The sequence below is a fragment of the Varroa destructor genome, unplaced genomic scaffold (genome assembly GCF_002443255.2).
Source record: "Varroa destructor unplaced genomic scaffold, Vdes_3.0 BEIS01000003.1, whole genome shotgun sequence".
Classification (NCBI taxonomy): Eukaryota; Metazoa; Arthropoda; class Arachnida; order Mesostigmata; family Varroidae; genus Varroa; species Varroa destructor.
This window is the reverse complement of record NW_019211456.1, coordinates 13,192,055-13,205,831: the sequence shown is the minus strand read 5'-3', so window position 1 is coordinate 13,205,831 and position 13,777 is coordinate 13,192,055. Positions and strand designations below refer to the sequence as shown.

At 43.4% G+C, this 13,777-nt stretch overlaps 2 protein-coding genes across 13 annotated transcripts in view; one reads left to right on the top strand and one right to left on the bottom strand.

The window, feature by feature from the left end:
* Positions 1-11,014, top strand: part of LOC111248403 (protein Njmu-R1-like) — a 60,462-nt gene extending 49,448 nt beyond the window's left edge. For 7 of the 11 annotated variants that reach the window (XM_022800695.2, XM_022800696.2, XM_086985516.1 and 4 more), the window contains 4 exons: positions 1,858-2,117; positions 2,482-2,669; positions 8,636-8,773; positions 9,648-11,014. In XM_022800695.2, coding sequence (XP_022656430.1) covers positions 1,858-2,117; positions 2,482-2,669; positions 8,636-8,773; positions 9,648-10,055 — 994 coding nt within the window. In that variant the 3' untranslated portion in view covers positions 10,056-11,014. Of the gene's footprint in view, positions 1-1,340; positions 1,399-1,857; positions 2,118-2,481; positions 2,670-8,635; positions 8,774-9,647 lie in introns of all 11 variants that reach the window. The other 4 variants (XM_086985514.1, XM_086985512.1, XM_022800705.2 and 1 more) reach the window with 1 other exon arrangement.
* The window catches only part of LOC111248405 (glutamate receptor ionotropic, kainate 2-like), a 315,895-nt gene that overhangs the window by 63,930 nt on the left and 238,188 nt on the right, over positions 1-13,777 (bottom strand). The window lies entirely within an intron of this gene.

Sequence of the window (13,777 nt, the reverse complement as noted above, 5' to 3'; positions counted from 1 at the left end):
CAAATTAGATAACCAAAACTAACAGGGTCCAGTGTATAAATTGTCATGGGCGAAAAAAGTTGCTTTAACAACAATCAAGGGCAAAGTTGTGGGGCTCAATGGCCTTCGAGTTCAACCAGTCTCAAACGATCAATGATTAAAACTTCGAGCAGTAACAGAAAATCTAAGCTGTAATCTATGCCGCCTTATACTTTCATATATTATCTCTGTGCAACGAAACGAGTTAATTACGTTGGTCTCTATGCATGCCGAATAAAAGCCGAAATAGAACCAATATATCATCGAACACGTGCAGAGATTATTGTTAAAAAACACTCATGCGAGTAAATCGTTCAACGTCTATAGCTATATGTAATCCACATTCAGGATGCCAAACTTTCAGCCACATCAACAATACCATGGTACCCTCCGGGCTTGATATCCTGTTGTCTGTGCACCCGGGTTCCAGGCTAAGTAGGACTTCCTACGAGTGCAAAAATCGCGAAAAACATGCAATTTTTTATTCAATCATAAATTAACCAAGCGAACAGCTTAGGCACTCCAACGAGATTAGTAACCAAGAAAATCGTCCATTTAAGCCCCCTGGGCACATACTCAAAGTGTGTGGATAAAACGGCCTATTTTCGAAATTCTAACTTAGTACCGACAAGTCTAAGGTTGCTGATAGGATATTTCCACGTGAGATGTAATCGTTCATTCGTTTATCGGTCAACCCTCGAAAGCCAATTCCCGTTTTCGAATACACGTGTATACTTTTACATATGTATACGGGATCTTTAGACAATTGTTTTGAATCCTGTGATTCGCGCGAAGAGCGTCAAAATTTGTAGATTTGATTGAAAGGCCATTGAATGAAGAGTCAGACTTGCTAGCAAAGCTATCGTCTGCACTATAGATTTCCACAGTCAATGAAGGCTATTTATTAAAGTTCTAACTGTTCATAGCGCAGCCTATTGAGTAATCATGTGTTCGGATGGAGCGAGTCGTCATTGTCACATCTTATATCTGTTTGCTCCTCTTGTGAACCTTATAATTTTCGCCTTAGATCGTTAACTCAATCGCTCTATATAGGGGAGCTATTGTGTAATCTGATTGACTATACAGACGAGGCCGGCAGCATCTGCCACCGATATTAACGGATGCGTAAATTTAACTCGAACAAATAATGACTGTATACGAAAACCTGCCTAGAAAAGGTCTCAAGGCTCTACGGGAAAGCGGAAGGCTGGTATTGGCATAGACGCTAACTATCTCCTAACTTTTCATATCGCATTTTAGCATTAAGGATAAAGGATAACTCACCAAATTTCATGTCGGTTTTCCGTTTCACCTTCGCCCAGATTTGCGGGCGCCTTTCTTTAGATGCGTGCCCATCACCGTAAATCACACAATAACAAGGTGTGTCTGTACCCGGATTAGAACTTGGCTTGTTACATGTCCCTAAGTTTAGCGGGCAAATACATTACTCACTGAGTTATCACAGAGACAATACTATATATACATGTATATTTATCTGGAAAAAAATAGCTAAGTAGAGATCTTAGAATTCGAACATCCCTTCTTTGTTTCCTACAATGCGTGTGCCTACCGTAGTTAATGGACTGCTCAGTTTCTTTATGTATAACAGAAAAGGTATGAGCACGTGAACAGCTGTGCACGTGGTGCACGCTTCCGAAGTCATAAGATTTTACATCAAATCTGTAATGTTATGTACTAATAGGACATTCAGAAAGGAAGTTAGGCCATACTCAATAAGGGCACAATTTTTAGTTCGATTCTGACGTGTACAATTTTGCATTTTGTTTTCTACTAATTGATTTCGATTTTTTCATGTTTGTTATCATTTTGAAATTTCAGCACTCGTGGTAGTATCATGTGTGTGTATCAGCTATTCGCAAAACTTCAGAGCGGAATCGCAGGTGGACAGGGTTATTGTTTAGCGCTGTTGGCACCCGACGACGGAACACTCGACCTCTTCCTTAACGAAGTTGAAGCGTTTATGCGACGTCACGCTAACAAACTAACTAACGCTGAAAAGTGTCTTCCTGACGAGACAAGAAACTCGTTGAAGGACTGGCACAGGCAGAGCACCCTGTTCATCGGGCATGTACTAAGAGGTTCGGAAAGAGGCTGACTAGAGTATATAAATTGAAGGCAATATGCAGATTAATACGTTTTTCTTTGAATATACATGTTACCTAACGTGAAGATATAATTTATCGGCGGAATTGTGTTATCTACATATCTACGTAGTAAAGGTAACTTCTGATTTCTCGCAAAACGGGCGGTAAACGGAGTCAGGCCCTAGCTCAGGCTTAGCCTGAGCTTTACGTAGGTTATGACGTATATTATAATTTTTGTGAGAGCTTAGGTCACCTTAAACCTACTTAGATTCTGCATAAAATTATATAGTCTATAGCGTTATCTCTAAGTATCCAGGAAACATGATTGCCCCTATGTTTCTGTGACATAATTAAGTAGCTCTAGGTGAACGTACAGCTGTACTTCTGCATCTGGCACTAAGTGGAGGAACACTCGACATCGAGCAGGTGATCGATACTCAGCTCCGCTCCGACCTTTCAATGTTTATGTCCTGTTGTGGATTGCATGAACTTCGGCGAGTGGTGAAAATTAACGCGACTCTCCCTAAAGTTATTGTTGCCCGTCAGGTAAGTACTGGCACATGTTTGCTATATAAACATAGACAGAAAAGTTAAAGCAAAGGAGTATTTTCGCGACGTTTGTTTATTAAACGTGTTTCTCAATTAGCGTGTCATATGCTGCTCATTGCAGCTCGTAGCGGAAGCGAGCTTGTATCTTTTTCCCATCAATGCCTGCAGTATAATGCGGTGCAGATATAGCTGCAGTTGTAGAATAGGGCAGACATGTAGGAAGTCTATGTTCCGATCTGCCGGGCAATTTGTTGATGACTGCTCTCTGAGGAACTGAAGCAATCGTTATTGAACCGATTAATTAAGGTCTTTTCCATGCTTTCATTGAAACCGCTGGAACCCACTAGTCATCGGTGATGTCGTGTCGCAGTCTTGCCACCCCCTGCGTTCAGTCCAGTTTGTTCCGAACTCTGTCCCGCTTACGTTCATCTACTAGGGTCTTTTCCAGCTTCATTTTTATCGCTTAATCATCGATTAAAAAGAACCGCGATGGTAGCTTCGGATTGAATTCTAAGCGGCTTTTTCTCAGTAAACGAGGTAAGTGAGGTCTAAAGAAAGACCCGACAGTAGTTACTTCTACAGGAGCTACGGTCGTCGTTTCTACTTTCCCTAAATGCGACAAGCAAGCTGTCTCTTTGAGCGCTGAAGAGCGGATAAATAGAAAGCCACAGTATATCAATGGTCAGGCGACGTGCGACGACTTTTTTTGTCCAGATAATTAGACATATTTCAATACCTTTTGTCGGCGATGACCTTTTTCTTAGTCGTTTTGTCTTCGTATTCGAGTGGTCTTTAGGCCGATCATGTGCCCTCTCGCCTGTTAGATCGTGATTGCTGCTGGAGTACTTTACCGCAAAAGTTGCTCACTCACAGAGTAAGCGAGGCAATGCAAGTCAGCGCTTTAGCTTCTTCCGCTTGACGATGATTCAACAGTGTGTAGTCGGTAGAAGGCGTATCACCGTTAATGGACGCTCTTTTCTACCTACTTCGCAGCTAGAACGAGACATTTTCCGTGCATACAAGGAATTCACGTAGCCTTCTTCCCCAGGTCTTCTTGCTTTGTCCTCGTCCTGCGCCATCGTTGACTGCTGATTTCGCATAGCAACTCAACGGAAAGAACAATTGCCCTAACCGATCCCAAAGTAATTGTCTGAAATTTGGGACAGCGATTGGAGAGGAGAACGGAGCCGGAGATCATAACAGGCTTTCCTGCAGGATTTTCTTATTAGCTCTAGAATGCTTCTGTCCCTCCTTAAATCCAACGGGACTTACTGACATCATTATTAAAGTAGCGAAATTTGTACCGTGGAAAGTCGAATATCTGAGGTAATATTATCGGCTTGTCGTGTTCAAATAAGCAAGCTTCTTAGCTCTAAGACGTATTCTTATTCGAATTGTACATGGACCTATAAATATTAGGTTGTATGTAAAATTAAAATAATATAAACAGATTACAAGATACCTTCAGCTCACAGCAATCGATTACTTTGATTTAATGCAGCCACTCCGAGCGTCCTGGTAAATATAATCCTAATAGAAATCCTAGTAGAAGTGATATCCGTAGCAACTGACCAATAGTTTGGATTTGGCGATTTTACTGATATGGTCAGTGGCGTTCCTGAGCCCATTAACGGTTTACCATAACAGTGGTCAAAGAAGCAATGGCACTTGATGTAAAGGTAGCGCTTGCACTCATTTATGCCTACCGTAGCAATGCTCTTAATTCAATGAGTGTCTCAGAAGTAGTTAAAACCACATCGATTAAACTATGTATCAATTTCGCTGTATTATTTTATGCCAATTTGCCTAATATCGCATGAACTTCGTTCATTTATTCCCCCCCCCCCTCTCTCTCTCTCTCTGTCTCTGTCTCCCCCTTAAGAAATAAATTGATTTCGATCGGCAGGCTGCATTCTTCTCGTTGCCCAACGTTTCTTCCCATAGACCCTTCTGCTCCATAGCTAGATATATGTCATCACACTGTCCCTCACAACGTCCGTCTGCTCTTTTACTTTGTACAAGGTAGCTCTTATCCGGACAAACATGTTAACAGGTTTTGTTGCAGTCTATTCTTACTATATTCGACCAGCAAATCGCTATATTGGGCACCGCTAACGCCATTACAGACTCTCGTTTACTACACGTAATAACCTCTTATAATTGACGTCTGTGAGATTTTACGCAAACTTTTCTTGTTTTTTGGCGCCTAACAGTTTCTGTCGCTCCAAGAGCAGACCTGTGTCATGTTAGCTTTATATATATAGAGTATTTTTATTTTTTATTTTATTAGACAGTTAAATGTTTAGTATTTATACTTGCTATTTGCTTTATTTGGTGAGCGAAAATGTAGTAGATATGATAGGCAAAACTAAAACCGAGTTAGTTGCAATGCTATTTGTTTTCTTCCATCGCCCGTCTATTAATTTTCTATTTGTGGACCTGAGGCTTACTCAGTGTACCCGTAAAATCCGGGTCCAAATTTGTTTTTCCCACTGAAGTAGTTATCCCAAACATCTTTACATCCACGAATGGAACGACATTTATCGTGGAAATAGCACGGAAACAAGTATTTACATTTGGAGTAGATCAGCTAAACTGCAGTCGTAGCATTCGCATATAGACAAATATTTGGGTGCATAGAACAGAACTTTAGGTTCTATACGGCTTCTTCTATTATAGCTTAACGGGTAGTGGAAGGCTTGTCCCATTGAAAATCCCCGGTGTCACACACACATCGTCCCCACCTGATTTACTGCTGCCGCTACTACCGACGACGACGATGACGACTATTCGAGCCCAGCCAACTCGACTCGGTCCAATTCAACGGACTGGCTGTAGCCGCCTAACCGCACCTCCTGACAGCTTCAGCCAAACGGACTTGAAACTAGTCAAAGCCTCTGCCTAGTCGATGCTACTGCTGACTTTGGAAAAGTTTAAATCTTGGGCAATCCTTGTGCGCATGGGTGTGACTCCCATCATTTCGACAGCCACCCTCCTCGGATGGCGCCAACAGCCAGCTCCACAGACGACGGATAGAGAGTCGTCTGCTCCGCCATAGCTTGTTCGGCCGTTGACCTCGCTCTGATCTTCCATCCTCCTCTCCGAGTGGCTCTCTCTCTTTCTCTTTTTCCTATCGCCCAGTGGCGAAAATAGGAAAAAGGAGAGAGAATAAATCATGAAGAGGACGAAGCGGCGGTGACTGACGAAGACGAGCACAGGCGAGCCGGCTATAACAGTTTCTTCAACACGCTGCTGACAGAGGCAGCGGCTGAAATCGTGATAGCGGTGTTACCATCGGCAAAAAGGATCCATTGAATATGCGTCGCGTCCCGCCTGCGTTGTGATGGATGACACTCATGCAGGCGCAAAAACCGACTACGGGAAACAAGCACTGCCCCCTTCAAGCTAGCAGCCCCTCTTTGCTAATCAACATACTTAATGGATGTACATACGCCTTCGCTTGCTACGTTTAGGTTTGCTGAACAGAAATGAAAGCAGCTTTGTGGACCACAGAGCCTGAGGTCACTAGATGATGAAAGAAAAAAGATGCTGAGAAATAGCGAATTGACAGCGGCTCAATGGAAGCAGACTAGGGGAAGCAAGAACTGAAGAGGTCCTGCTTGCTCAGAGAAGAGCAGCAAGGGCAGCGGCGGTGGTGGTGATGAAAACAGCAACGGGCATGTTTTCGCCAGTAGCACCGGCCACAAGGACAGGCCATGGTGCCGACTAAATGGAAAATGCTTTACAACAATGACCCGGATGATAAGATGAAGTTGCCAGCAGTGGCTGGAAATACAGCGGGATATAGTGGACGAACTAGTGCGAAAGAGCTGAAGGAAGAGAAGGCTCAATGGGAACAATTGGAGGCAAGCGGAGAAGAGCGGCTATGACGCGGTTGACGTCTCTTGCGAGAAATTACTGAGAGATTCCCAAACGGGCGCCAGCTATCAGCATCGAACGCATTGGCCAGGCTAGATTGCCCCGCCTCGTCCCGATTGACATCCGAGACACAAAGTAAAGGACAGCCAAATCTATTGGGACGAGTATCAGGGGTATGGGCATAATCTAAGGGCAATGTGTAGACGAGGACAGTACAAAGTGGTTGCTGGATGAGGCGATGGCGGTGGCTGCCGACGTAGTGATCCATGCGCGACCGCCAGCGGAGAAGCGGCAGCAAAAGCTGAAGCGATCATCCCGCTATGTTTTGTACCCCCCTTTTTGGTCGATTTTGTTTTGTCTTTCTACATTGTGTTCCATAGCTATTCCGGTTGCTATAGAGAAGCACAGCTATCCTCGATTCTGGTAAAGATTAGATCCAGCTGTAACCGTATATCTGCGCCGCAAGTTAAAGATCGAACCATTTGACGTTAGAAGCCTTAGATCCTCACTTGTCTTTAAACTAGTCAGATGTGTGCGATCATCTCAGCGATGCACGTTAACTTGATGGTAGTGCTTTTGATCGCTCAACACCGCGCCCTCGTTTTGCTGCACTGTGGGACGCTTACATGATTCTATCTACTCGTATCTAATAATTTCCTTAAATAATTGAGACTAAAGGAAACACGTAGATCGAGACCATGTTATCTCGTACACAGCTTTTTGCTGGAAGCAATAAATTCTGTATAAGGGTTTTGGTAAAATAGAATACGATCTCTGTTCTCCTGTTACATAACGACACTTACCTAAATCAATGCAAATATAATCGTTAATATTAATTTAAATTCTATCTATTTTATTATAGGAGATCTAAATAAAGTACGAAATATTTTAGATACAATGTTTTGTGCGTCACCATGAACTTACTTTAAGTTTTTGCTCAAATAGCGCAATTGATCACGTATATAGGTAGAAAATAGCTTTTCTGGTAATGTTTATTTATTAACTGCAAAAATCCATAATAATAATACGGTCTATTACATACGACGGTCGAGCATCTGCACGCTTTCCAAATAAGATATGAATATAGATTACATAAAGATAACGTATTTTTTAGCAACTCCAGTTCCAGATAATCATATATTTTATGCATATATAATTTTGGAAAGGAACACACGTTGTTCGCGACAAGAAGTTGAGGTAGATAATGCATCTGAATGGAGATATTCGTAAAAGAGTAGTCTGATTGTGGAGTTGCTAGTGAGACGGCATAGGGATTGGCGACGAGATGTTCATCTTTGTCGCTGTATAAATGGGTACTGCCCCCTGTTGGCTCCTGATTTTCGCTGGTTAAATTAGGCGGTTGAGAGCCAAGAGAAAGTTTGAATTCAAATCTAAGTCATGTGTCTAATATAAAATGCAGACCCCGTCACTAAGTAGCAGTATCTCAAGCAGTGCTAGTTGTCCTCCTATACCCATTCGTCTATGCCAAAGCGCTTCCACTTCTCTTTCAACCTAATCCCTGCACTAGTTCGCTTCACTTGAAGACTTGCCGACACCGCGCAGGGCAAAGCATACCTTCTCTGCCAGCGGAGCGTATTTTCCACTGCAGGCGAGCAAACTGGATCGTCTAAGGGTCCATTTCATTGACGGGCTTACGTATGCTATTGAATCGTTTACTGCTCACAATATCATCAAATAGAAATTTCCATTGTAATTAGGCACGGCCTACTGCCACTGCTACGGAAGCCTGCTCCGTGAACTTGCACTCCACTTTTCCTTTGAAGAGCTAATCGTGCTCACGTGCATTATGGTACGTAACGGATTGAACGCTCACAAAACCATCTGGCAGCTGTTGTTCAATCCATATATTGACGCTATTGGGCATTAGTCGTTTTCGTACATAGGTAGACACATCGAGATAAATAACATGGAATCATATATAGTTCTACCTATCGAGTCAAGGATGTGGATTATTATGTTACGTACTGTTAGTTTGATAATGATAACTTAATTAGTTAAGAACTTTAATAACAGAGACGCCTTTATGTACTCCTGTACAATCATCTTGGTTTCATGTTCCGCAGGATGAAGAGTCAGGTCGAATTGAGTTGTCGCTTGAGGAGTGCTCACAAGACTCGCTTCAGTGGTGCCGACGCCTCTTGCAGGAAAGTCCTGACGACCCCGTTGTATTACGACGGATCATTGAGGGATACAAAATCCGGGTATGAAACATTATCGCACATTTACGAGGTGTACGGTAACTATTTCAATAAGCTCCGACACAGTACACGGTCTCTAGGGTGAGCCAACTCTAGTTGTTTTTACTTGTTTAGCGCTGGTTTTTCCGATCAGCCGTTATGAGCTGAGCGCGTAAGCTACTTGTCAAGCAACGGTTTTAGAAGTATACGTGTATATACCTTTCTGTATCTGTGCATCGAGTACTACCTGTATATTGACGCATTAGCCGCCCATCGCTATTGCAATAAAGAAAACACGAAATGTATTGACCGCTGTAGTAGTGTGTGCCGGCTAACCAGACAAGGGTCATGTCTGGGCTAAACGTCTAGTCAACAGCGCACTTGGGCCACCGTTTGTGGCCCAGAGCCCATATTTAAGCAACGGCCAGTAGAGCCTACGTTGGAAAGGTAGCAAGGCATCTAGGACGACTCGAACGTGACCTGGAACACAAATCTCACCGAGGGAACAAGGCGAACGACGAGAAAGAAGCGAAGGCAGACGGGCAAGCGAGCAAGCAGGATGACCTGATAACCTTCGTAATGGGGACATGCCTGCCTGCACTCAGCATTAATGCTCAAAGGATTCTGAGAGCGGGCGAAAACACCAAGACAGCATCACCACAGTTGGCCGCTTAGCCTAATTTTTTTGCAATTGAGTGCCAAGAACTTGAGTGCAGCTACAGGAGCATAGCTGCAGCTTGTTACAGTGTCAGGAGAATGAAGTAGGAAGGCGAAAGAGATTTGAAGAGTGTGTTGTCAAGTTCCTATTATAGCCGTATATAAGTACAGCCTATCGATTCTCATTTCGTTAACTATCAGATGTTCTTATGCTTTTATATTTTGTGTGCAATCATTGCAGACTATCCAGGATATGAATCTGGTACGCCGCATCGTTCGTAAGGCCGAGAGTGACCATTACGCCCTATACCGCGCCTATAAACTGCTTAAAGAGTGTGGCTACACCAAAACCCTGCTTGGATTGTCCATGTCGGAGCACAATTTCAGTTCGAACAATTCCCTTGACAATACTGAGGGTAACAGTAACGGCCATAATCATGGAGGAGAAGGAAGCTTTGGAGGGTCTTCGCGGGGTTCGACGAGTAGTAGCAGCTCGAGTGGCAGTAACGGGAGTGTCGGTCAGGAGATCATGGGCGAAGATGTCATCTCAATCCTGCTTGAGCATTTGCCTGAAGACCGGTATCAGACATTCGCTGAGGCAGCTCCAGCGCCTTCAACGACGCTTAGACAAATTCGAGCCAATTCGTAGAGTGGGTGATGACACCGATCAGATGCTTCGCGCAGCTTGACTTTGCCTGCCACGAACTTCTAATGGTTACATATATTATGTGTACGAGAATGACATTGCTCTCCGTGATCGTAATCATCCACGTCGCTATCGTGATCGTAGAAAGACATTGTCATTTCAGCTAAGACATAAGCTTCGAGCGGACAATAGTATAAGCAAACATGACGACTGAAATTTTCTATTAGCTTGAGTACCGGTCTCAGATGCAGTGCAGTGGCGCCCCACTTGGATCTACAAATGTAACGAGAAAACTCATCAATAACCTGTAGATAACCATAGAAAATAATTGTCAACGCATGTCTACATTTTCACCACCTTTTGCCACCATGTTAGATACACTGGTATTCAGTTTGAAACGATCGCGCTTACGACGGACGTCACAAGCTGTTCTGTTTGTTGTCCAATTACCGTGCTCGTTGATCTAATAACCACGAAATACTATTTGCTAAACGAGTGCTGGTTGTGCAAGCCCAACGTAAAATAGATGTTCGGCCGCATGAGGTGCCGTCTTTGATAGATTTCAAAAGGCGTCTGCCACGACGAACTAACCAGCAGACGGCCTTCCCTCAGCACGAAGGTTTGCAAAAAATGTCCATTATTTAAGTGGCCTCGGCTGGTACCGAGCACTACCGTCACATCTGCTTGAAATTGGTAATATGAAAAGGACGATTCAGTAGACGGAGTTCAGTGTCCGCGACGATAAATCTCAAGTGTTTGAGCTAGCTCATAGAAGGTTCAAACGCCCGTAAATATTAAAATGAGCATCTAACAATTAGAATGAGATGATTTCTTTCCGCAGCTCCAGCCTACGTCGATGAGCTAAGTACTTTGCTAAAATGGCGATAACAATGATATGAATATAAGAGTGTAAGTATGAACTGAATAATGAATAAATCAATTAACATTGTCAATGATTTCTATATTGTTTGAGAATTATATTATTAGTACGGTCTTTCTGGGAAAATGAAGAAAGGTTCACGCCCTCAATATAAAACTTACGATCGATACATAGAAATGATAAGTTCACCCGGGCCTCATACGGATAATTAGCATGCTCATTATAGGTCGAAACACTAGTTTATTAGGTATTATTCCCCCATTCGGTTAGAAGCACAGCTGCTTTTTGTTTAATAACAAAAATATATATAAACAAATACGCCATCTTGGCTCATTGTCTATGTTTTTGCATACTTGAAGTAGATTTTATTGAGATAATTAAATGATGCTTCTTTACATAACATCTGAAGAGAACCTACGCTAGACTGACAAAGAGAATAATAGAGACAGCGGTCGAAGCCAAGAATAGATATAGCATGAGTCTGAAACGTATAGGTAGGCAATTCGGGAAGAGTAGAATTACAGAATTAAGCATTTATCGTAACTCCAAGAGCAGCGGCTGAGAGATACTTTCGACCCAGGAATGCTCTAAAATGAAAGAACGTAAGTTCTGAATAGAAGCGAATTCTGGCCATGATACGGTCGGAAAGAAAACCCGATCAAACCCTGCAAACGGCTTGAAAAAGGCGTTTGGGCAACAGACAAAAAGCTCTTTTTTTTTACCAGACTCTATAGGTCAAACTGATGAAAGAACGATCTTTCGATTTTCGATACGGGTTTTGCCTTATATACATGAGAACTAGGAAAAACAGGGCTGAGGGATGTTCCTGCTGCTACGCCAGACCCAGAGCAGAATGCCGTGTTAGCGTCAGACGCTCATTCTTGCTAGCGCAGAGGTTTTCAATTTACTTGCCTTTAGGCCCTTACCGGGTCGCCGCTGTATCCAAACTAACCGAAAAAGCCAGTCGTTTGTACTTCAATGAGACTGTGGCAATAATCATCGCCACAAACGCCGCCAGCAACTTCCGCCACTAAAAGGCGTCTGGAGTAGTCCCGGCAGCCTATCTCCGTTCGGATATAATCGTCTAGAATAAATGAGTTGGCTCGATTAAACACAATGCCGAAGTTCATCCGGAGGAAACTCTGCCAAAGAAGGAAACCTATCGGTTCTTTCAATTATTTGGCTGATTGGATTGCGCACTGAAATCAAAATTGCGTGACGCGTTGTTGTTCTTTGTAGTATGTGGCTGTACGGCTGAAGGACGTGCTGCGTACGATAAGGATATCAGCAGGGTGTCGCATGCTCCTGTTGAGAGGAGTTATTACACAGAAAATGGTATAAAGATAAATAGAAGCCATCTATATAGCGCGACTGACTGACAATTCTTGCAGCCCACAGCCAACCGTAACGCGGACATCCTATTGTTTTTCGCTAGGCTTTATTGCTGGTGCAAGCATTCTAATATTGTAGTTAACGCTAACTAAGACGCGTAACTGCATGCGTGATCCCTTATAGCGTTCTCCGTCCGATCTGTTCGGAGCCTCGAAGATCGGTTTTAATGCAAAGAAACCCCCTCTGTCTCATTTTTCATTATCTGAAATGAAAATTTGAACGGGTCAACTCAGAACGTCCTAGGCAATTCACAACATCCGTTATAGTGGGTAATGCGACAGCTGTCAATGGGCCTCTTTTAGCTTAAAACATAAAAAGGCTTTCCCTCCATTTGGCTGTGTTATATCTACAGGCTTCTTGACGCTATATCAACTTAATATCCAATGTGTTATTTCACAATCTCACATACTCGCTTCGTTTGTCGCCGGCGCCGCCATCGCGGCCAGTGTCGCGTTCCTGATATAAACCATAGCAGAGGATGATATCAAGTCAAGGCTGGATATCGAACGCATTCAAACTTCAACAGCGAACGGCGGTAAGTAGCGGATTGCGGTTCACCCAATAACAAAAGTTATCAAGTTACTGGCTTTGGATGGGCACCTACATGATTGAAGTCAGTCAGAGTTAGACGTCTTACGCATAGTTTTCGGCTGTTTTGCTTCGAAGCTCCGTTTTGCTCAATCGTTTTCTGTTCCGTTTGGAGACTTCAGACAGGGGCTTCGGTGCATTTATAAAAAGTGAATGTTAACATTGGCAGTAGATCTGTTGTTGCTCTTCGATGACTTTTTTCCGTACTCTCCTTCATTCCACATTTTTTCCTCAGCGTCAATCCACTGAGTCCATTGAACACGTGCAAGCGCCAGCTACCCCTTCCGCAACCGCAGCGGCCCCTGGGAGAGCTGCGCTAGCAGCAGCAGCAGCAGCAGTAGTACCGAAAAGGGCGATAAAGGAAACCATCAATCACATGTCCTAATATGCCCCGCAATCTTTCCCTTTTTCTTTTTCAAACTCTCCAGTGCCCCCCATGGTGCACTGCTATGCCTTCGTTTTACGCGGTCATTGTCATGGTTCTGGTTGTTACCGTTTCAGCTAATCATATCGTTTCAGGATCGCAAGGATTGTTGCTCTTTCGTCTGCTCAACGTTGTGTTTAGACAACGTCTTGTGTCTACAATCAAAAACGTTCTAACGTTTTTGATTGTAGGGAAAAGAACATACGTGGCATATACACAAGCAGCCGGCATGCACGCATAGAGTCGATGACAGAACACATGCGGTCCGACAATAAACGGCGACTGGACGACATTTAGTGAAGATGTTCTCGCACGCTAAGACCCACGTAATTCACGGCTATACTACATAGAGCTGGTTCAATGTTCCTGTACGTGGCGTATTCGGTGATAGAAACGAATGAAGCGCAAAGAAATGCTAATGAACACAAACCCAACAATTGC